Genomic DNA, 25,137 nt, shown 5'->3' with positions numbered 1-25,137 from the left:
AGCTTTATCATCAATATCTTAAAACTCAAAAATAATACTTAATCCGTTTTCTTATAATAGACAACAAAGTAATTAAATCACAACCTCATTCTTTAAATAAACTCGCCATATTTGGGCTTGGATTGAAAGATGAGCAATTGAGTATCAGCCCAAAGTTAGGTATTGTAGTTACAGCTTAGCCTTACGCGCCTTATCTTTCTTCCCTACCCCATTTCTCTTTACTCTCTACCTTTGCCTTCAAAGAATTCAACAACAACAACAACAACAACAACAACAACCTTCAAATATTGCACAAATTCAAACAAAAAAATGAGCTTAAATAATACTCTCAATCCCACAATCAAAACAATTTCAATCTTCTCCCTCAAAACATCATCCAACCTTCAACAATTACCATTTCCAATCACATTTACTTCCAAATCACCCACTAATTATGATCAACTTTCTCTCTCCTCAATCTCTCTCACAAGGAGGACATTTCTTCCTTCAGTTTCAGGCATTTGGAATGCTTTGACTGGAGGCGCCAACAATAATCCCCGCGAAGCTGCTCTTGCCATTCGCCGCGGTATGCAGCTGTTTAGACAGGTGATTTCTTTTTTTACGACTAACTTGTCCCACATTGGAAAAAAAAGGAATAATCTCCGTCAAAGCAAAGTTGTCCCGCATTGATGAAAGATACTTTTTTGACATTGTTGATTTAGTTCTTTGATTTCGATATAATTTTGTTCCGTTTTATAATTGTCTTTTAATACGAAGTGTTGTCCCTTATTGGAAAAAAAGGGAATAATCTCCGTCAAAGGCAAAGTTGTCCTGCATTGAAGAAAGATAATTTTTTGACACTGTTGATTTAGGGTCTTTGATTTCGATTTAATTTTGTTCCGTTTTATAATTGCCTTTCAATGCGAAGTGTTGTTCATCTTAATTTATTTTTAATTTATGAAGGGTGATGTAATGGGGTCTGTTGTGGAGTTTGATAAAGCAATTGAGCTTGATCCTCGTCAAAAGGCATGTATGTCTGTAAATTTAGAAAAAGAAAATTTTGAATTTGTTATTGCACTAAATAATTTGTTCACTATTTATTTTATCGATGTGGGTCTTTTTCAGATCTTTGGCAAAGAGGATTGTCTCTTTACTATCTACACAGGTACTATCTGCTTACATGAATCCTTATTTTCCCTGGAGAAATATGCTTCTAATGTAATTAACTAATTACTCCAAATGAATGTATGATAGCTAAATGATGATGAACAATGTCTATTAGCCATAAACTTTGCAGTTGTAGAGCATATAGCCATATATATGAAGTATATCAGTAACACCAGATAGTTGATGCAATCCTCTAACAAACACTTAACTTTTGGAGACAAGATGTGGCAACTTTGAACATTTGGTATCTGTAAAAGTACATGTTTCTGTCTTTTTCTTGGAGTAATTTTGAGAGAAATTATTGCTTTTGAATTTTTGATAGGTTTGAAGAAGGCGCGGAGCAATTCAGGTTGGATGTAGCTCAGAACCCAGATGATACAGAGGAGTCAATTTGGTGCTTCCTTTGTGAAGCTCGACTATATGGGGTTGATGAAGCTAGGAAACGTTATCTTGAGGTTAGTTTGTTAAAACTTCAGCACTGAATGCTTGCAATTGAATGCTCAAATGTCTATGAACACCGATATTACTGATTACCACCAGTTCTGTTTTCTGTGTGATTAACCATTATTGATTTCAACCATTTTCTTAGGTTGGTAGAGATCCAAGACCGGTGATGCGCCAAGTCTACGACATGTTCAAAGATGGTGGTGATCCTCAGAAGGTACTAGTTACAAGACTCATAACTGGAAATCTGAAATAAAGTGGCTGTTTTTGTAGTTTCTTCTAGCTAACTGGTTTATAAAAATTGCAGTATGGCTTGCTAAGCATTCTAGTATGTGGGGAGTGGGACAAAATGCCCTTCTGCGTTACATGAAACAAGAAACTATTACTCTTTCCATTTCAAAAGTTGCGCTTTTGTTAAATGCTTTTATGGTTATCTAAAGTTGAATATTAATCAGAGATCTGTTTCTTCTGTATTCTATCAATATATCTAGTACATATCTGCTTAATTCTGAATCTAATTTCCAAAGAGCTATAATTCTGGTGCAACTCTTACAGATTATTTGGTGGTGTGGGGGTTTGGAGGGTGATGTGATCTGCTCATGCTCTTGTATGTATTACTGAATAACTCTAATCTATGATTTCTTTCTCCGTAGCTGGTTGATACATTCTCAAACAGTCGAGATGGAGAATATTTTTATGCATCTTTGTATGCTGGCCTCTATCATGAAGCAATGGTACTGTATTGAATCCCTTTATTCTCATGTACTATTTCCTTATATTATATAATTATTACAGACTAACCTCTACCGGCTTCAGAAAAACACGATGTGAAAATTTAATGCTGTTAATGCATAATCAGTGTGTGATTAATTAGGATGCTTGTACCCGTCCATGACAGCCTCAACTGGTTTCTGATTTTGCAGGGTGAAGAAAACCCAGCTAAGAATTATATAGTTGCTGCTTGCCAATCCCCTTATGCACAAAGGTCTATCACCATACCCCATACCTACAAATTTACAGACTGCTTTCATTATAACCATCTAAATTTCTTGCCAAAATCTTCATTGCAGGTCTGACGATTACATGGCTTCTTTAGCCAAGGTCCATTGTATCTGTAGAAACTGGAGCTTAAATCCAACTTCGACTTGAGACCAACATTTGGATTTTGGTCTAGAGCTGATCATCGTATTCAAATCCATCTTAGATCTGTGTTTTGACATGAAAGACAATGTAATCGCCTTGAGTTATATATGAAGAGATCTTGGCATAGCAGTCGAGACATTTTTTTCTTGCAATTATTAAACATACAAGGAGTTTGGTCATGAATAACCAAAATTTTGGCAATTCCCATTTTAATAGTTACAATCAACCAACACAATTTATGCAGATAATTAATGTGGATGGCTACTTTGTTATTGAAATGAGTACAGTTAGCACTGTCAAAACGGTTTGACAGTTCGGTTTCGGTTCGGTTTGAAATCGGTTCGGTATTTAATCGGGTCGGTTTGGAATCGGTTTAATTGTCTCACGGGTCGGTTTTGGTTCGGTTTAAATAGTTATCGGTTCGATTCGGTTTCGGTTTATTCTTAAGCGGTTTTAATTCGGTTTAAGTTGTAAACAGTCCGGGTAGTAAACGGTTCGGTGCACACGGGTTGCGGTTTGTTAACGGTGCGGTGTAAACGGTTTCGGGTTAGAAACAGTTCGGTTCTTTTTTTGTTCAGTTTATAAATGGTTCGGTTCTTTTTCGGTTCAGTTTTAAACTGGTTCGGTTCTTTTTCGGTTCAGTTTATAACTGGTTTGGTTCTTCGATGGTTTAACCACTTTAACGTCATTCATATCGGTTCCATTACAAGTTTACTAAATTACGGTTCGGGTCGGTTTTCGGTTTCAAAAAATAAATTGTTTATCGAGTTGTTTGGATTCGGGCAGTTAAATGGTTTTGGTTTGAAATTTGATAGTACTTGCTAACCTTTTGCGTTCACAAGTTTTATATAAAGTCGCGAATCATTTCATATTTAGGCATATCATATTATAAACAAATTCTCATTGATTTTATAAATACATATTATGTTCTGTTTCAAGTTTAGTCATACTGATCTTACTAGTTATATTCCCGTCAAAAAAAAAGTTTGTAAACGGTTCGATTTAATTATATTCCCGTCAAAAAAAAAAATCCATTTAATTATATAAAAAAGTTTGTAAACGGTTCGATTTAGAAGCGGTTTGGTTCATAAACGGTTCAGTTTATAACCATTTGGTTTACGATCAGTTCGGTTTTTACATGGTTTGGTGCAAACGGGTAGCAGTTTGCTAACAGTTCGGTGTAAGCGGTTTTTTTTTCCAATTTAAACGGTTTTGGGTTGGAACCGGTTTCGGGTTAGATACGGTTCGGTTCTTTTTCGGTTCGGTTTTCGGTTTCAAAAAAATCGGTTTTTAATCGGTTCGGTTCTCATTTGGGTCGGTTGATTTCGGGCAGTTAAACAGTTTCGGTTTGAAATTTGACAGCACTAAGTACAGTAGCTTGATTACCACAATCTTCTCCCACTTTAAGTAATTTACATTCATCAAAGATAACACTTTAGATTGATACGTCAATTATAACATTAACTCATGATTTATTGTTATAAATGACATTGTCTAATAACGATTAAAATTTTAACTAGGAATTGCAGAGCTTTACCCTCGTAAGAGGGAGCCCTTCCAGAAATTCTCGACGGCCAAGGTCAAGCCCAGGCCGAAGAGGGGGTTTGGAAATAGTTTTCAACCAGCAATTGACGCGCCTCGGTTATTACCTCACTAGCTGCGTCATTGCCCCAAGCGCAAAGATAATTTATTCTATATTCAAAGTTTGCTTTTATATCCTTCCTTTGCTTGCAGTCTATTCTCATCTGTCGATGTGGGATACTTTATGTTGTATATCATGCGCGATAATGAACATCCTCTCTTGAGTCCCTTCTCACGATTTACGGCCCATTAAAGCGATTGTTGTGGGTTGTTAAGAGTACTGTTTCTTTTATAATTTATATTGAAGAATTCACATATTCGTTGGTGTATCAAATTAATACAGTATAAACATACTCATCTTTGTTAATAAGGATTTTTTGTAAAGGTAATGAGATTGATCTTGAGTAAATGTCAACTCTCACGATTTTTTTTATGGTCCACTAATATTCGGGTCAAAAACTTTAAGAGTAAGGGGGAAAGGTAAGAGATCATCACCCTTTAAATGTATCCATTGAAGATTTAACCCCTAACCTCATAGAAGGTATAGCCTCATTAGACCAAGCTTAGCTTAGTATCATTGATATTAGACCAAGCTTAATTAGCTTAGTATCATTGATAATAAGGAGAGTCCTATAATTTCAGTTCATAATATATACACCGTTGTAGAAGTAGTTTGTAGCTACCTTTTAAAACTTTAAGTTGAGGTAAAATTGCTAATTACTTGTTAGATTGTCAGCTACAATGTTTCAAATGCAATGCGCTTAACAGAGATAAGCGGAATTTCAATAAGATATTGTTGATTTGTTGTGGATGTCATCTATTTCACATTCGTATGATTTATAAGGGTGATTTTAATACTAGTTACTAAATTCTGTTCACGTCACTCACACTTGAAACTCTCTTTACACATAGTGAAAGTATATCAAAAGTTAAATTTTTTTCCCCTCCTCTTTTCATCTAGGCTTTATTCTCGTTGTCTATAAGGTGTTTTTGGTTAGAACCTGCAAAATTTGGCGGCAGATATCCTTCAACTAAGTTCTAGTCTTTCCTATTTTTGTTGTTGTCATGTCTCCAGGAATGTCACCTCTAGAGCCCACAACCTGACAGTTCGGGCCAGGATACTCGGTTAGGGGTATCATTCTGGTTTTATTCTTGTTTCCCAGCTGTCAAAAAAAAAAAAAAAAAAAGGTGTTTTGGACTTCGTAAAAATAAAATAAAACAAAAAAATTGTTATAATTTTTCTAATGTCTAGTTTTATATGTTTTGAGGGTTTTTTTTTGTTTTTTTCCTGATCTAATATAATCAAAACAAATAAATTACAAAGAGAGTAAAAAATTTGAAGTGCAAAGTAAGAGCTAGGTGAATAGATGGAGAACAATTTTTAAAATATTTTTATTTATCTTTACATTCAAAACTAGTGATTCTAGTCATCAAGGAACATAATTGGTTGTAGACTTATTTCACTAATGATAGATGAAAGCTACAGCATAACATGAGCTACACCACAATTTTTAAATAGGTTAGGATGAGCCACTCACAATAATACTGTTATTGATTAATGAATTATAGGTACATTGTGGGACATCAATCATAGGCCATATCAGCATATTCGTGGTTGATCAAGCATAACATATTTGGATATTCTTAAACGCGATCCCAAAGTTCCCCCGTTGGCATATGCCTATAATTTATGCTCTGCCCGCCAAGGCGGCAACATCACTACTACACGCCTATATACAAGTTACAAACTTGTCAAAATTCCTAAAGCCTTATCATTTAGTTCATCGTATCTCCTAATTTAAATTTGAACTACTAGTCTTTACTCGTATTATTTAATTGCTATAATGTATTAAATCCTTACATTATCCCTTGTGGGGCGTTGTGGCATATTTGAAAGTTGAAATAAAATGATAGTAGAGGAGTTAACGTAATTTTGTAAGGAAAATATTTTGTTCATGGCGATGATGGTATATGATTCCCGTTATGGAGTGGAGTATTAAATCAAATATAAACTTGCTTAAATTAATAACTTAGGTTATGAAGTATAGCGACTATAAGCAAGTAAAAAATTCTCAAAGTAAGACCCTGTTCTCTTCACCTTAAAAAATAATATTAAGTAATTCTTCCTCTGTTTCTATTTAGTTGACGCGTTTGATTTAGGCACATATATTAAGGAGAGGAGAGAGAGAGTGAGAGAGAATGAAAAAGCTAGTGGGTAGCTTGTAAATGCAAGGTAAAAAAGTTACCCTAAAAGAAAATGTGTCAACTAAAAAAAAAACCTTTCGAAAAAGGAATACGTGTCAACTAAAAAGAAACGGAGGTATTAATAATTTAAGTTCAGTAAAAATAAGTTCAGTTCAGTAAAAATAAGTTATTTCAGTAAAATTCAATTTTTTTAAAAAAGAATTATAACATAAAATCAGTAAAAAATAATTTCAGTTCAGCAAAAATAATTTCAGTTCAGTAAAATTAATTTAAATTAGTAAAAATAATTTAAGTTCAGCAAAAATAATTTCAATTCAACAAAAGGTGAAAAGAATGGGACCTAAGGGGCTAATTATTCATTGTAAACTTGACTAGGACTCAAGGGAGTGACCTAATTAAATCATAAATTAGTATTTAAAAATTTCATTCTTCCGTACAAAACAACATACTCACACTTGTATGTAACTTAAATGTCTATCAAATCTTAATAAATTAAAAAGGATTGCATAATATGTCGTTTATGACAAAAACTAATCGGCAATCAAATTTTATACAAAGTACTTCTATTGTAATACTCTTAACTTGTCTCATTTTGGGAATTACAAACTTCACGTTGCATTTGTGTCAAACCAAAAAAGAAACAACGGAAAACACTTTGGCTAAACACCGAAAATGGTTAAATTGAATGAGAAAAAGTCGAACTAATAACAAGTTTAACAACTAGTTGTTGTCTTAAAAGAATATTCCACACAAATCATCCCAAAATTCTTTCCTAAATTCCAAAATACCACCCCAAAAATCCAAACAAAATCACACGAAATTACACGTGGCAACTAATGACACCCACCTTCACAAAAACAAGTCTATTTCTCCGCAATTTGGCGAATTGGCGCACAACAAATCCTCCTTCTCTTCTTCTTCCCCTCCATTTTATTTCTCCTCTTCATTATACAAAAGTGACACTACTAAATTATTCAAAATCACAAATTCTTCATAATTTCAGTAATTGTTTGTTTGTTGCATATTTGCATTGATTAGATATGTCGTCGTCGGCAACGGAGAAGTTGCTCGGCGACAATGAGCGGGTGCACTACACACCAATGTCATCGTCGGTTAAAACAACTTTATTACGGCAAGGCTCAGATGTTACGGCGGCGATGAATTCGCCGATTTTCGAAGAACTTCCAAAGGCAACGATATTGTCTGTATCAAGGCCTGATGTTAGTGATATTACTTCTCTGCTTCTTTCTTACACTTACACCATTGAAGTCCAGTACAAGCAGGTTCACTTTCTCTCTCCTCTAGATTTTGCGTAACAAATTGTTATTGCGAAATTGATGATGATGAATAATTTGATTTTTGTATTTTTTTGTTGTATAATTGTTTATTGTTCTGTAATTTTGTGTGATTGTAATAATTCATTTTGTTTATTTGGTGAAATGGTGGATTATTGATTTATTGTCTAGATATATTTTGCAAAACTCTAATTTTTAGGTTTAATTTTAATGTCATTTAGTAGCTTGGACAGGACAGTTGGAAGTATATACTAATAATTATATAATTATAATTACCTAATAAATATTCTTGTGTAGTACTAGTAGCAGGTAGATTAATGCTTTGCTTATAATATTAGTAGCAGATTGCCAGATTGTGAGTTTAAGCTCATTAATTAGGTAGATTTTTGATGTCTTGGTTATTATATTATTTAAAGCTTAATCTTAGTTGGTAGATTATGGGCCTGTTCTCATTGACTGAACTGAACTGAACTCAGCTGAACTGAACTGAACTGAACTGAACTGAATATTTTATAAGAGAAGGAAATTAGGAGCTGAGCTGAGCTGAATTGAATTTCAACGTAAGAGAACAGGCCCTATGTCTCATAATATTGAGTGGACGCGATTGCAAACATAATTTTGATTATCAATATTTTCAATTGATCTACTTCGTATTATATACGATGTATGCAAATGGTCTATTCGATATCTTACATATATTAACTTTTGTTTCCATATAATATAAAATTATGTAAAAATTTAATATAGTATTTTGGATATATACATTAAGATAAAGCCAACCATATCTTACATACTATAGTAACTTTTGTTTTCATATAATATAGGTAGTAAAAAAAAAAATGGTCAAAGTGCTATGAGTAACACAGGAGTGACAGGACGACGGAGTATGAATGTTTGAAGTTTTCTACTCGCCTGTTGATTGAATTACAGGCAAATCAAGAATTAGAATTAGAGGCATGTAATAAATAGATTATTGTGATCACGACTGAAATTATTTCCTTATCTTTGTGCAGTCATTAGTCCTTAAATTAAAGTCTTTGGTGAAAATAAGAATTTGTCGTGGGCATGTGACATGTATATTTATCAGGATACGATTCTCTACATTCTTGAATGTTGAATGCTACATAAACTTTTTCGAAGCTATGTTAGCTTTAGTTACACGCGAGTATGTATCCAAGTGCAAGACTTGACCATGTTATGAAAAGTTTGTATGTTTAGGTCTAAAGCGAAGTGTACTCTTTAAGAGTGTGAATATCCTACATGCATACTTTTACGTGAGGTAAAATGTGGATTATTTGTGATAATTTTGCATGCTAAGTGTTTAGTATCTCATCTCGTGTATGTACTTGTCTACTTGAGTTAAAATGAAGAAAGTTCCAGTGTTGGACAGGAATAGTAAGATGTTATAAGGAGAATAAGGAATCTAGAATTGGCCAATCTTCCAAATGCACTTGCAGTATTGGACAAACTTAGCTGACTCCGTATAAGACGAAGCATACAAGAAAAATTTATTTGTCCATCTTCTGTTGCTAAAAGCATTGATAAAAAAGTCATGCATGTCACATTCTGATTCTCTTGTGCAATGGTGTTTTTCCATGATATGTTCTGGTCAATATTACAGTTTCTGAAGCTGTAATTGTGCTCATTATTCTGAGCAAGTTTTTGATTGATATATATTTGATTTATGATTTATGTGGAAGACATATTTCTATAGTAAAGTGTGCAATTTTCACTTTCTTTGTTCCAATTTACCATAGAATTCATCAGACTTTTGTTTGAACAGTTCAGGTGGCTGCTACAAAAGAAAGCTACGCAAGTTCTCTCCTTGCACATTTCTTTGAAGAAACGAGCAATCTTTGAGGAATTTCATGAGAAGCAGGAGCAGGTATGTCTTCAATATCTTCTAATCAAACTATGAACTTTATTTTATGCCTACTTAGTCATTCCTGTTGTCATTGAACTCTACTATGATTAGTCTTGTAGGATTAAGAACCAATAAATTAATGTACCTTTTGCTTTTATGAAGCTCTGATATCTTTGTAATGTATGCAATTTGCAAAGGTGAAAGAATGGCTTCATAATCTAGGAATATTAGATCATGCAGCAGTGATGCATGATGACGATGATTTTGATGATGATGTAGTTCGCGCTCACCAGGATAGTAGTTCACGTTATCAGTGAGTGGCTCCTACTATCTTGTTTTTCTATAAAGCTTCAGATTTGAGGATTTCTTGGACTCTATAACCTGTATTACAAAATGTTTCTCATGCAGCAACATTCCCTCTAGAGCTGCTTTTTCCATCATCAATCCATCTGTTGGGAGGCAGGAGTTCGTTGCAGAAAAAGCAAAGGTCGCAATGCAGGGATATTTGAATCACTTTTTAGGCAACTTGGAAATTGTAAATTCTCGACCGGTGAGTTGAGTATTAACTGCAACTTTGTACAGCTGAGAATGAGAAAATATTCTCTTCCTTCAAATCTAAGCATTTCCATTTTTATTTTATTTGTGGCATATATCCTTACAGTTGGAGTCAATAATCTTTCCTTACATGTGATTAAATGTTTAAAACCAGTAACAACTTTATGTATGCTTTGGATATCTTATTAGTTGGTATCATAATTTGTACTCCTTATGTTGCTATCTGTCCACTTATCATTGGAGTTCATGAATTACAGGTGTGTAAGTTTTTGGAGGTCTCCAAACTATCATTTCTTCAAGAATATGGCCCAAAGTTGAAAGAGGATTACGTGTCAGTGAATCATCTAGTGAGAATGCCAAGGAAAAATGTCACTAGACACTGTTTTCCTTGTCAGCTGTTCGGTTGTTGCCGATGGCAAAAGGTGCTTCATGTTTAATATTTCTGTGATTTTCTATGTTATATATTATTTTACAGCGAAATTGAGCTCTATTATACCTTTATGCAGGTGTGGGCTGTGCTAAAACCTGGCTTCTTAGCCTTTCTAGAAGATCCTCTTGATATGAAATTATTGGACATAATTATTTTTGATTCATTACCATCCTCATGTAATGAAAAAGTATATCTAGCTTATGAGATCAAAAGCCGCAAGCCTCTACATTATTCATTTAAGGTGTGTTTCCAAACATAAAACCTTATTGTAACTGAAGGATTTATGCTTGTATCCTTGTTTAAATGTATTTGGTTCATCCACAGACAAATTCTTGATGTAATGTTGTCACTGTGATTGCTTGTTGGTGAGTGGTCTTGGTTGAAGATTACACTACAGTCGATACAAGTAAAAAATTAAACGTGTCAATTAGATGAATGTCTGAGAGAAAAATGTGAATACCTGCTGAGAAAAGCTGTGCAGCTATAAGTTCGTGGTCTAAAAGGCTGTTCTTGCCATCCGGCCTGATCAGCATGAAGATATTGGGAAATTCACGAGTTTACCTAAGCTAGTAGATGTAAACTTTTGTAAACTGTAACCTGACTGACGACTAGGTGTCTCACTGTTTCGTTCTCCTCTAGTCCTCTTGGTCTGCTTTGTTTTTCTAAATTGAATTTTAATTATTAACTTTGACGGTTTAGTCTAGTGATTTTAGAATTTCTGTCAGGGACTATCAGGAGAATTGCAAGCCACAACCTCCAAATGCAAGTTACCCCCCCCCCCCCCCCCCCTTTAGTACAGGCAAATAGTTGTCTAGGATATATGTGCTCTGACATGACATAACCTTTAATGCTTTCTAATAGCATTGATGTGCTTCTAAGCCTTGATATATGATATCGCTAGATTTCTTGTGGCAACTGGAGTGTAAGGCTGAGAACTTCCAGCAGTAACAAAGTCAAAGACTGGATAGCTGCAATTAATGATGCTGTTCAAAGGCCACCTGAGGGCTGGTGCCATCCTCATCGTTTTGGCTCTTTTTCACCCCAAAGGAAGAGTGAGGATGGGAGTGAGGCTCAATGGTTCATAGATGGGGAATCGGCGTTTGATGCTATTGCTACAGCCATTGAGAATGCTAAGGCAGAGGTTGGTTCCTAAAACAGCAAGATCATTAGCAAATAATTATTATAACCAATGCCCAGAAATTTGTTGCAGATATATATTACTGGTTGGTGGCTCTGCCCAGAGCTACATCTGAGGCGTCCTTATTGGAAACATGAGACATCCCGGTTAGATGTCTTACTTGAATCAAAGGCGAAGGAAGGGGTTCAGGTGCATATTCGTTTAATAGTTTTTTTCCTCCTCTTATATGATTATAGTTGGTTTCTTTCTCTGTGGAATTTGACCCTTTGTCATATAAATTATCTAGTAAAGAGATTGACTGTCTCTTAGATTCTTGCGTTGAAACGAATCTTAATGACATTTAAAATCCAATGTATTTGAACCAAGTTAGAAGGATATGCTCAGCTATAGTGAGGGGCTTGTACTTCTGCGAGGCACCATCTAACCTTTTGAGTCATACACTGAAATATTATTGAAATTGATGGGAGGGGGCCGGGGGGAGGGGGAAGTTGGTACTTGTTACTGACCATGGGCTGGGATGAAGGAAGTAAAACTTTTGTGTTTGTAACTTTGAACCAAGTTGAGCAGAAATAATTATATAATGAGATAAGTGAGGAATTTGTACTTCATATCACATGAATTAAACTCTGATTGGGAGCTAAAAGGGAGGGAGTGGGGTTATTTGAGTAGAAAAAAGCAACTTTAGCTGACTAATTTTGCAATTTCAAAAAGCCAGATTGTTTGTCTTAACTGTATTGGGATCAACATTTTCAATTAAGTAAGGTCAATCTAATTTCTAGTGACTTACCATACTTTTCAAGCTTTTTGTTGCTGTGTTAACTAAGCTTGATTTCTATTTCTGACCAATTATCATCATCAACATCTTCAAGCTTCAGGTCTTGCACTTTTCAGTTTTCATGAATTAAAAAATCTTCACATGTAGTTCGTTCACTTGTATAATATGAGAGGACATCGTTGTGCTAAGATGTGCAGGGTTGATTTTGCTTCTTGAATTCTTAAGAATGAACAACTAACAAAGTTTCAGTGGTTTCTGTATTGTTTATTTGACTACTACCATTGCTGTGCAGATTTATGTACTTCTTTACAAGGAGGTTTCTATAGCTTTAAAAATTAACAGTCTTTATAGTAAAAGAAGACTCCTCAACATTCATGACAATGTGAGAGTGTTGCGCTATCCTGACCATTTGGCAACTGGAATCTATTACTGGTGTGTAGCCAAAAAAATACTTGTTAGTAAGACAGTTTATTAGAAATTTGTTGAATAGATTTTTGTGATTATACTCTTTCCAATTTTATGCGCATGCTGTAAGTCAGTTTTCTTAAACTTGCTTCTTGTCAGGTCACACCATGAAAAGATCGTTGTTGTTGATAACCAAATATGCTTTATTGGAGGCCTTGATTTGTGCTTTGGACGTTATGACACAGTTAGTCACAGAGTGGGTGACCTTCCTTCCCAAATGTATCCAGGAAAAGATTACTACAACCCCAGGTTTCCATACTGTTTTTGAAATTCTAGAAAATCTTAACAATTATAATCTTTCCAATTACTTCTATTTCAACACCAAGTTTCAGTCTGCTCTATTCATTAATTTGTTTGTGTATTATATATGTATAAATGTATTTATTTATTTATTGTTATAGAGAGTCAGAACCAAATTCTTGGGAAGACATGATGAAAGACGAATTGGATCGCCAAAAATATCCCCGTATGCCATGGCATGATGTTCACTGTGCTCTTTGGGGACCACCCTGTCGTGATGTTGCGAGGCACTTTGTTCAGCGGTGGAACTATGCTAAGGTAGATTTAATAATTCTTTCAGTTTTTGGTTTGGCATGTATTTGCCAAATCTTACTTCTGAGTTCTGACATGATTTTCCATCATCATGGCAGAAAAGTAAAGCTCCATATCAACGGACAATACCTCTACTTATTCCTCGTCATCACATGGTTCTTCCCCATTATTTAAGAAGTACAGAGATTAATATCCCAAAGAATGAGGAGCGACATAGTGAAAACACAAATAGACAGGATCTCTTTTCTCCAGAATCACCAGAACTGGATGTCCCACTGCTTCTGCCTCGAGATTCAGAAGCAGTAGATGCATCAAGATGTAATAATACCGTTCAAAATATCCAAAATAGCTTTGGTTGGAAAAACGATGGACGTGGAAGTTCATCTTTCCATGATGCTAAAGTTGAATCTGTAACCCAACATACACAACTCGATGAGTTAGTCGATCAAGCTCAACCTGAAAACACGTCTGATCAAATGATGTCCTCTTCTACTCCGAATTCAGTTGAGTGGTGGGAAGCACAAGAGCGAGGTAAACAGGTTGATTTCACAAGTGAACCTTCCCAAATTGGTCCCCGTACTTCATGTCATTGTCAGGTATCTTCTTATTGAATTATTGTGATGCAGCTGGTGCTGTTTTATAGGAAAAATTGCATGATTTTACTGGAGATCTGTGAGATCAATGATGACTATTTGGCAGTTTCTAATACGCCATAACATTTAGTAATATTACTAACCACCTATATTGCAATGTTCAGGGGGTTGCTGTTACAGCATAGTACTATAGTAAAAGCTGCTTAATCAGAATAGTACTACATGTTCGTATTCTAGCACATATGATTTTTTCGTAGTTCCTTGAATTGATGAGATATCACTAATTGACCTTGCAAAACAATCTCATCGTTCTATCCAAAACAATCAGGGGCTGCTTCCTATCTTTTCAGCCTAACCTCCATTCTCCACCTCCTATTTGGCTCTAACCTCTTGCTTTTGCTCTCATGCTCTCTAGTTACTTGGTGTTCCCACGTCTGATACATATCCTACACCTCAATCTGACATGTAATAGGAAAATTTAAAATAAATAAATAAATAAATCTTTCTGTATTCATGGGCAGTCATGCTAGATACTTCTAAAAGGTTCAACACCGGTGAAGAGATATAGATTTTAACATGATTTCCCTACCGCTGCTGTATGTATCTTGGCTCATTGTAAGTATGGTTTAGCACCTTTGAATGAAAATTATCTATTTAGGCATTATGGTGAAGTTTGCTCAAGGTAACTTTTTTTTTTTTTTTTTTTTTGAAACATGCTCAAGGTAACTTTTAGTTAACCATAATCACAGGTAAAACACGGCAGTATTCATTTAAAATGACATAGATGTTCAAAAATCAAAGATATTCACTGTTAGGCATTTTGGGGGGGGGGGGGGATTTCAAATCACCTTTGAGCTCTTTTCCCGCATTCTTTGTTGAAATTTTTGATAGTTAATGCTTTTACGAAATTGACTTCACTCTGATCTTCTTCTCATTGCATTCAATATGTCTAGATTATCAGAAGTGTTAGCCATTGGTCTGCTGGAACAAGCCAAGATGAAGAAAGTATTCACAAAGCTTATTGTTCCCTTATTGAGCAAGCAGAACACTTTATTTATATTGAGGTAAACTCATTGAGCAAGTGAAGTGAGATATCATAGCAAAGACTTCACCGTTTATTATCTGGTCTACAGATTAATGATTGTTCTTTCAGATTCTAGGTGTAACAGTGCATTACATTTTGAATGTCAAGCTGCTCTGTTCATACAAATTATTTTGATATGTACTCATTTTCATGAAATGAACTGCACTACCATACCCTTTTCTCCAGCATTTGTTTTAGCATGTTGTGCTCTATAATGCACCTTTTTGTAAATATAATACTGGTTTATTGTAGTGAAACATTAACGTTGCTATGCCTTCTCTCTATTTTCTCTAGATATGACTCCCCTTCTTACTTGTTTCCCTCATTTTTGCTGCTCCAGAATCAATTTTTCATATCAGGCCTTGAAGAAGATGACATAATACAGAATCGAGTCATGGAGGCTTTATATAGGCGTATACTCCTAGCCAAAAAACAACAAAAATGCTTCAGAGTTATTATAGTCATACCTCTGCTGCCAGGATTTCAGGTATTAATTATAAATTTCATCCTGGGTTGTTAGAAAGTGCTAGCTCATTCTTACCTTTGGCTTTGATTTTTGTCAAAAATAGGGTGGTATGGATGATGCCGGCGCAGCTACCGTGAGAGCCCTAATGCACTGGCAATATCGAACCATTTGCAGAGGAGAACACTCAATGCTCCACAAACTTAAAGCTGAACTTGGTTCGAAGACAGATGATTACATTTCATTTTATGGCCTTAGAACATATGGCAGGCTTTATGAAGGTGGACCTCTGGTCACCAGCCAGGTAATTCTATATTTCTATTAATTCATGTCCTGGCTTTTGAAGGGTTTGTCTGCTTTGTCTGGGTATTAGGTTACACTATCCCCTGTGATACTTATGACTTAGGAACAATTATCCTCACAATTTGCACTCCTTAAAGCGTTGAAGGAATCAAAATTTCCTTGGGTGGTTACTTGTTTTGATGAATTCCATTTGCAACAAATTCTACTAGGAGTATTTGTGTGTCTACCTATGATGAATCCTATTCTGTATTTAAAACTGCACTTAATCAGCTTTAGTGCATTCTGGGAAGGAAAGAACCACTGACAACAATGAAAATAAGCAGTTTTATTGGATTGTTTTCATTATGTATGATACATTTTGGCTTAGAGAGGAAGCTTTTGTTTACATCAACTAGATGAGTAATTTCTGATAAGCAAACCAAATAGAGCAATAGAAAGTAAGTTAATTATCTCAAAATGGAAATTTTCATTTACGAACAATATATGCTGTCAGCTTATGCTATTTACTGCATAATTCAAAGAGAACTGTTTTGTTTTATTTTTTCTTAACTTACAATCGTGTGATTTTTCAGGTATATGTCCATAGCAAGCTGATGATAATTGATGACCGTATTGCTTTAGTTGGGTCATCCAACATCAATGACAGGAGCTTGCTTGGATCTAGAGATTCTGAGGTACTCTGTCTGCTTTTTATTTGAATAGGAGATGTCTAACTCTGTCAACAAGGTGGTTTTTTCTACACAATCATGAGTATTAGATAATATTGGTCTATGAGGCTGTGACTACTAAAGACCCTTTGCTCCATTTTGTATCCTATTATATTCTCTTATGTTGGTAAAATACCTGTCGATTCCAATGACAAACAAAGAGGATGAAAGGGAAAAATACTTGATTGAAGATCTCAAACTCATAGTCGCGCCGTGGAACATAATCCACTGCCTTAGAAGCGAAATACGCCACCACCGGTACAGGTTTTCTGACGACGCACGCCCCCCAAGTTTAACACGACTCTCCTTCGTAATTCGTGTACCCGAACCCGAAGCGTGGAATTACTCAAGAACTGTTCAGATCTCAAAGGGTAGGTTTGTGTTTATGTGTTTAGGGTATTTCAATAATAAAATTAACGTCATCTTGAATAACGACCAACGAGTAGTATTTATAGGAGTAATAAGGTAAAGGAAATAATCACAAACCTCACGCAAGCCACTCGCAAGGCCCAAAACTCGACTGGGCCGTCGAGCTATCGCTCTCCACCGAGAGAGCTATCGCTCAGCCTAGCCGTGGGCATTTTGAGCTGCGAGCTATAGCTCCCTCGCTGGAGAGCTATCGCTCGGAGCTACAGCGAGCTATAGCTCACTCGCAGGAGAGCTATAGCTCGGAGCTCTAGCAAGGCTCTGCCAGCAGCGAGCTATAGCTCGCACATAGGCGAGCTCTCGCTCGCATCTGCTGAAGGCCATTGCAAGCATCCGAGCTCTAGCTCCATTGCTAGCTCAATCTCGCGCAACTCACTAACTTACTTGCTACACCACTCCATCATTACTCCTTGCACACTCACTTGGTTAATCTCCGATTTGCATTACTAGAATTGTAAATACTCCAACAATCCCCCACTAATGCAAAACAGACATGAGATCATGAAATCTGAACAGTACAATGAAAGGTTAGGTACTTAAGCACTAGTATCCATAAGGTTTGAACTAATGCCTTAGTGACACAGGTATTCAACACTACTCTTCTGGTGAGTATCCAAAGGTTTGAACTCCCAGGAGCGAGGAAGGAACATGTATCACATACTTCACCTTTTGAACTTGAGTAATTCCGCCAATCTTGGCCAACACCTTGGGCTCTCATGAGTACTTCAGGAAAACAACACCACAATTTTCCCTTGAAGGAGGCCACCCCTCGTACTCACGTAGGTGTTCTGTCTGTGTACAAACACATTCCCAGCACATCTAGGGTATTTCCATGCAGGCTTAAAACACATTCAAGCACCTTGCAAACCCAAGATTTTCTATGCAATGGAATAAGAACATTAAGAACGAAAAGTTCAACCCTATCAACTCGTCGGTGCATCTATCAATCCACTGCTCAACGAGCTCTTAGGCTAGATGCATTAAGGGATACTCCCAACCTCAGTCATTCGGTACCACTATCGTTCCCTACTCGAGTAATAACTGGGCTAGTGATTCTAATTCATTTAAGGATCACTATCGTTCCCTACTCTCAAGCAACTGGGCTAGTAGTATTAAGAGCAAGCAATGCTCAACCTTCCACCTTCGGTGTCATTATCAATCCTACTCTAAGAGCCACTGGGCTAATGGTCTTAAATCCACTTAAGAACCATCATCAATCCCTGCTCAAAGAATAACTGGACAAATGACATTAAGAGCTACGCTCAACCTTACTGAATCTACCCACCTGGTCAACAAACCACTAAAAAGAGTCATAGATTCAATAAACATACATGGTGTAAATTCAACAATGAGTCAACTAAAACAAGGCTCTAGACCCATTCAGAACAAAAGTTCAACAAATTAAAACACTTCGGTGTGTCCATGTAAGCTGTCTCAATTGACCACCCATCCTGGGTTATGGACATATTAAGAGCACTTAAAGCTCAACCTGTAAAGATCAAGCAACAAGTCTACCAAAGCATCTCATAACCATATAAATTAGAGGGTTATCAAGCTAGATCACTTCCAAACGTAGACTCATCTTTTTAAATCTTTGTCTTTGGAATAATTTAAAATACCCCACAGGATCTTTACTATATTCCCTTAGACAATCAAGCACTTACCTGTGCTTCATCCTTGTATAAGGACCTGCTTGATTCTTCTTTGCTTTCACATACTCTAGCATGAGTATCACCTCCACAAGATCTGTCTAACTCTGGCACTACATTTGTAGTTCCTGACAATATACATAGACACTTGTGAAAAATAATGTAGAGAACATACATGAGGATTAGCTTACCCCCACAATGGACAAACTTCCAGAGATTACTTTTGCAACAATCATTTTCTTGACACACGTCATCCAATCTTATGAACCTTTGCTTCATAATGGATAGTGTACACCAATTTGTTTTGCAGCTCACTAGAAACATAGCATCACCTTTCATCATGTAAAAACCATACACTGAAGAGGTTCAACTAATCATCGTTGTTCATTCAATCATCATCTCTTAGAACTTACTGGACAGGTACTTGAGAATCTTTCTCACTTTAACCTTCATCCCTGTACTAATTGAAACTCAAGCAATAATTGAGTAATTTTTTCTCTTGACAAACAGAATGAACAATGTAGTTCACAACAAATTAAAACCACTTCACGTCAAGAATAATTTTGTTCATCATTTAGATTGCAAAAACATTAGCGCATTTGAATCAAACATCAAGGCCAAATCATGAAAATAACTCTGGCTTAAGCATGATAAATATAATTTACTAAAACACTTTCTCTACATCATAAAAATGAGATTAATGCGTACCTTTATTAGTTCATTGGCTCACTGCCTAGAACCATTCTGCTTATCTCATTATCTTGTACTTGTTTCTTGGCTTTGAGACACATATACATCTTTATCTCAATAAAGAACAAGCATGTGAAGTTAACAACTTATGATCATTCTAGCATATGAACTCGATCAATGCGAACCATAGTAACATCACACATGCATCAAGAAATTCAACCCACATGCCAAGAAAAACTTAACATAACAAGTTAGAGTACTCAAATCTAACCCCCACTCACCATACATATCACAAAGGATATAACATCATGAGAAAAAATACCTCATCTTCTAAGTTGTCCCCTGTGCATGCGTTTTAAATACACACCCTTGATTTACAATCAATCATGCTAGGAAGCTTAAGCAACCTTACTGCAAAACAGACAAGCTTAGAACAAACCAGGTGAATCACAAAGATGGGTCAGCTCCAAACTTACAGAATAAATCCTGACACCACAGTATCTTACCTTCAGCTCATTTCCAATCAACCTCCTTTCAACTCACCTTGAAAGATACTTACAACAGATGGATTTCTAATAGCAAGGCAAGATATACTCTTCTCAAGCATATAAACTCAAAGGAGCGCACATTCGCATTAACATGCTTCTTTCCACAACTAGTTAATCAAGGCGTATTCATATGGTTTCAGGATTTTTCATCCACCAATACTTGAATACATACCACACAACAAACCATCTACATACAACTTTCGATCAAGAAAGTAAAAAACAAGATGATACACAACTAGTTCAAGCTTTAATCAAATACACCTTAGCTGATGAACTCATCAATTTCAGAATAAAGCTTAGGAAACATGAACAAATTCTATGAACGTGCAAAACTAACATGCCATGTCATAGGAAATCATATACTTGAGACACTTCACAGGATTTAGCCTATCAAGGTCATGCATGATAAACGTAGCAGATATTCAACAAACACATCACCCACAGTCCCACAAGCGTTCATGCTTTACGTGAAACACATAGAAATCAATTCTTCATTATTGGAAACCCCCACATCACAGATACCACATGAGAATAATCATGCATCGGGTAACAAATAAGGGAGTATCAACCAAATTCTTGGGTGAACTACTTACTTAAACAAAAACACAACTGAAACATATCTGCAACCCCCACAATACTAACATTCACAGAATATTAATAGAATTTAAAGACATATGGAATTTTAATTCCCATCCTTACCTCATGTGGGGCACTTACACTTCAAACTTGCATGACCACTTTAACTTCGCTAATATGTCAAGCCTTTTTAATTGTGCTAATAAGCACGGAAATCAACATGGTCTCATCTAGACCATCAACAAGAAAAAATAATTGCTACACCTCTAGCAAATTAAATACATTTCAAGTTCGTGAACAAAGCTAATTAAGATCACAAGAATTAAAAATAAACAACAATTCTAAATCTCTTTTTAATCTAAAAAGAGACACTTACAAGCTTATCACATACTCCGTGCTCAACAAAACATTGTCCATGATTAGGAATAAGGTCAACAACACACTATCGTAAGATAGAACATATATCATCCCTAATCTACTAGAACACAACATTGAAGTCCATGAACATAAATAAATTATCATTGGACGAGACATACATTAGCAAAAATAAGTTACTTGCAAACCAACAAGCAGATAGCCACAGATAAATGTATCTTACGGAGACCTTCCTCCTCAATACCACTCATCAACAAGAGTACAACTAACTTACTAGTTAGTCTCAAGATCTAACTCACCTTACCCCCACATTGCATTGCAATAGCTCATAATAATAAAATTATGCATATATAACAGGGGCACATAATAATAGACACAAATATTAAGTAACGTTAGACATTACTTAGATAAATTAGAGAAGGAACTTATCTGATATCAAGCACGATTGACCGTGCAATGCGTCTTCTCAATAGATGTAGAACACTATTATACAAGAAGGAACTTCCTTGATTTCGTGCCCGTCTGGCCATCTTTGGTCATCTGTTGTAGAGCTCCTAGCTGAACTCCGAGTATCCGACTTCTGGATTATATTATACACAGCTTTCAAGTCCTAGAACAACGTTATCTCGTCACTAATGCACATAGGCCATTGGTGACTCTTCGATGACCTTTCCAGCAAGATGGAACACATTCCTTATTAATTGAGTGCTTTTACAGACAATTGACAAAGATTCCTTCACCTAACACCACTTGATGGCAGAACATCATCATAGTGGATTTAATCCAAGTAGTAGTTAATTTAATTTTGCTATAATCCCAAATCCAAATAATCGGATTCTACTGCTTCAAATAATCTGGCTGAATTTCGATCAGCGAACCCATACTAGTTCCGCAAGAAATTTTTCTATGCCCACGACTTAAAATATTTTACAATATCTAAGGTCACGCGAATTTATGCAGTGACTAATCCATAAACTGGCTGATGATATATTAATCCCTAAAAATTAGGGTTCTTTAACAATTATACGCGGTTTTAGCGCATACTTCCAGTAGTTTTTTATTGATTCATTGTATCCAATTTAATCGAAACTACTTGCTACTTGATTCTCTATTTCTTGATATAAGTCCTTCCTTCGAAAAATCCTCTTCCCAAAACAAATTATTCAGGAATCAACAGTATAATAATTAATACTATTTCGCTTCTAAATTGTTGGTAAAATACCTGTCGATTCCAATGACAAACAAAGAGGATGAAAGGGAAAAATACTTGATTGAAGATCTCAAACTCATAGTCGCGCCGTGGAACATAATCCACTGCCTTAGAAGCGAAATACGCCACCACCGGTACAGGTTTTCTGACGACGCACGCCCCCCAAGTTTAACACGACTCTCCTTCGTAATTCGTGTACCCGAACCCGAAGCGTGGAATTACTCAAGAACTGTTCAGATCTCAAAGGGTAGGTTTGTGTTTATGTGTTTAGGGTATTTCAATAATAAAATTAACGTCATCTTGAATAACGACCAACGAGTAGTATTTATAGGAGTAATAAGGTAAAGGAAATAATCACAAACCTCACGCAAGCCACTCGCAAGGCCCAAAACTCGACTGGGCCGTCGAGCTATCGCTCTCCACCGAGAGAGCTATCGCTCAGCCTAGCCGTGGGCATTTTGAGCTGCGAGCTATAGCTCCCTCGCTGGAGAGCTATCGCTCGGAGCTACAGCGAGCTATAGCTCACTCGCAGGAGAGCTATAGCTCGGAGCTCTAGCAAGGCTCTGCCAGCAGCGAGCTATAGCTCGCACATAGGCGAGCTCTCGCTCGCATCTGCTGAAGGCCATTGCAAGCATCCGAGCTCTAGCTCCATTGCTAGCTCAATCTCGCGCAACTCACTAACTTACTTGCTACACCACTCCATCATTACTCCTTGCACACTCACTTGGTTAATCTCCGATTTGCATTACTAGAATTGTAAATACTCCAACATCTTATTGTGCCACACCACTTGATCTGTTAAAGCACCGATAACAAATTCGTAAATAGATGGTGCGGCAAAAAATCAAGAGGAGATAGGACACAAGATGGGACATGATCTCGTCTAATATTAACACTGTCTGTTTCCAAAGGGGGGAAAGAAAACTACTCCATGCTTGTAGTAGCTAATTGAGAGGAATAACTTATAATAACTGAAGTGTCATAATTTCTTATAATTTATGATAAGAGGAAAGAAGTATAGAAGTTTGCCTGAGGATTCCAATACTGGTTCTCTGACGAAGAAACTGTGCTTTGAGATTCACTTATTGATCAAAAGCACTTGCACATGAACCTTCACTGAGGTGATAACTGATGATTGGGGATATTGTCTCTTACACAACATTCATTTCATTAAGTTTTCATAATTTGTTGCTCTTTTCCCTCTTTTCTAGCCAATTTTAGGGCAAGGTGTAACAGCTGTTAGTCCTGTTCAAATTTGCTTGGTATGGGTATCAGACATTAATACCTAACTTTATAAACTGTGTGTAGATTGGAGTAGTAATCGAAGATAAAGAGTTTATAGAGTCATCTATGAATGGACAGTCTTGGATGGCTGGGAAATTTAGCTCAAGTCTCCGGCTTTCCCTATGGGCTGAGCATCTTGGACTCTCTGCTGGAGAGGTAAGAATTATTTCACCGTGCTACTCTAAGCCATTGATCCGATCCAGTGTTGTCTTCAACTATAAAGTGGTGGTGGAATTCTATATAATATTCCGATTTTACTCATTCAGATGAATCAGATCAAAGATCCTGTGGCTGACAAAACATACAAAAATTTATGGTTGGAAACTGCCAAGGTTTGTGAAACAATTTATATAAGTCCAGTTTTTCTATATTTCTATTGTACAGAACTATAGCTGAGAAGTAAATATGCACAAACTGTTCTAATAAAGAGTGGTGCAATCAGGTTATATACTTATATGCCACCAGATTACTTTCCGATAGTTGAACTGCAGTTGCCTTGGTATTTTCACTCATGCATATCTTCCTTGTTGATACACATTTTAATCATATGTTTTTGTCTGTCTTTTTTTTTTTTTTTTTCCAGGCTAATGCTTTGATTTATGACGTCGTCTTTGGATGCACACCAAATGATCGTATACACTCCAAGTATGCTTGTTCTTCAACTTGAACTTGTACTTGCTGAGCATAATGCTGCTTTTGTGTTGTTCACATTATATTTTCCTCTTGTGCAGGAATGCTTTTAGACAAGAAATGTCGCAGTTGACAGAGAAAATTGGTTATACAACCATAGATTTTGGTGTAGCGCCTCAAGTGGTAAAGTTTAATGAAGATGGGATGCTTAAGACATCAGATCCTCTAGAGATGTTGAAATCGGTCAAGGGTAACATTGTTTGCTTTCCCTTGGAATTCATGAAGGATGAAGATTTGAGACCTATGTTCCACGAAGGAGAGTTTTATACTTCTCCTGAAGTATTTCACTAGCATGCTTTACATTTTCATGGTAAGCATACATAAAAGAGCGGTTAGTTGTGACTTGTGAATATGATTTAGCTGTTGAGATTTTTTTTATTGCGAGTAAAAATTTGAAAGATGGGTGTGATAGTCAGATAGACTATACTATGGTAGTGTAGGAAATTCTTTGGGTGCTGGGTAGAACTCGTAGAAGATTCAATTTTTAGGGTCCCTCTTGTACAAGCGTTTTTTCTATACTAGTTTAAAACTCATGTAACATAGATGATTATTGATTCTTTGTTTTACTACCTTGACAATAATATTGTACAGAAAATTTTGAATTTTGTCTAATGAATTTGACAACAATAATAATAATGTACATAATAAATTTCAAATCACTTGACTTGGCTAGGCTTATCCATATACTATAAATACATTATATCTGTATATGCATAGGACTATACTTGTAGGAGATTAGCAATTATTTACAAAATGGAAACTGAAACTGGAATGGTAGCTTCCGCAGGTTCAATGATTTTGGTGAAAAATCTAAAATTATTGTATGCATACATTTATAATTTTCCCTTAATCAAAAGATGCGAGAGTTGTTGTTCTTGCATCTAGACTTGATAAAATTAACTTGTATCCTATATTCAATTACACTTTAAGAGATATATAATTTTTA

General features: G+C 35.9%; 2 protein-coding genes and 1 non-coding gene across 4 annotated transcripts; 2 read left to right on the top strand and 1 right to left on the bottom strand.

Moving 5' to 3' along the window:
- The first annotated feature begins 137 nt into the window (after nucleotides 1-137).
- LOC145605395 (uncharacterized) lies at nucleotides 138-2,934 on the top strand. Its single transcript, XM_081661435.1, has 8 exons — nucleotides 138-585; nucleotides 943-1,009; nucleotides 1,105-1,144; nucleotides 1,469-1,601; nucleotides 1,736-1,807; nucleotides 2,244-2,324; nucleotides 2,514-2,575; nucleotides 2,661-2,934. The coding sequence occupies exons 1-8, from the start codon at nucleotides 310-312 to the stop codon at nucleotides 2,737-2,739; spliced, it is 810 nt and encodes a 269-aa protein (XP_081517561.1). The 5' UTR covers nucleotides 138-309; the 3' UTR covers nucleotides 2,740-2,934.
- A 1,328-nt stretch (nucleotides 2,935-4,262) lies between these two features.
- Nucleotides 4,263-4,417, bottom strand: LOC145606374 (U4 spliceosomal RNA). Its single transcript, XR_014105268.1, has one exon. It is a non-coding gene; the product is annotated as a U4 spliceosomal RNA (small nuclear RNA).
- Nucleotides 4,418-7,390: 2,973 nt separating this feature from the next.
- Nucleotides 7,391-24,850, top strand: LOC145603578 (phospholipase D zeta 1-like). Of its 2 annotated transcripts, XM_081659503.1 has the most exons (20): nucleotides 7,392-7,802; nucleotides 9,598-9,699; nucleotides 9,876-9,991; nucleotides 10,087-10,228; nucleotides 10,491-10,655; nucleotides 10,740-10,904; nucleotides 11,565-11,804; nucleotides 11,874-11,990; nucleotides 12,869-13,008; nucleotides 13,141-13,290; nucleotides 13,443-13,599; nucleotides 13,692-14,189; nucleotides 15,140-15,250; nucleotides 15,611-15,757; nucleotides 15,840-16,037; nucleotides 16,609-16,710; nucleotides 23,526-23,657; nucleotides 23,768-23,833; nucleotides 24,085-24,146; nucleotides 24,233-24,850. In XM_081659503.1, the coding sequence occupies exons 1-20, from the start codon at nucleotides 7,560-7,562 to the stop codon at nucleotides 24,480-24,482; spliced, it is 3,303 nt and encodes a 1,100-aa protein (XP_081515629.1). In that variant the 5' UTR covers nucleotides 7,392-7,559; the 3' UTR covers nucleotides 24,483-24,850. The 2 variants fall into 2 exon arrangements, with proteins under 2 accessions (XP_081515630.1, XP_081515629.1); XM_081659504.1 differs by lacking the exons at nucleotides 23,526-23,657; nucleotides 23,768-23,833; nucleotides 24,085-24,146; nucleotides 24,233-24,850 and adding an exon at nucleotides 16,905-17,534 and having other exon boundaries at nucleotides 7,391-7,802.
- The last annotated feature ends 287 nt before the right edge of the window (nucleotides 24,851-25,137 follow it).

The sequence above is a fragment of the Chenopodium album genome, chromosome 22 (assembly GCF_948465745.1).
Source record: "Chenopodium album chromosome 22, dcCheAlbu1.1, whole genome shotgun sequence".
Taxonomy (NCBI): Eukaryota; Viridiplantae; Streptophyta; class Magnoliopsida; order Caryophyllales; family Amaranthaceae; genus Chenopodium; species Chenopodium album.
This window is presented reverse-complemented; position numbering and strand designations above follow the sequence as displayed.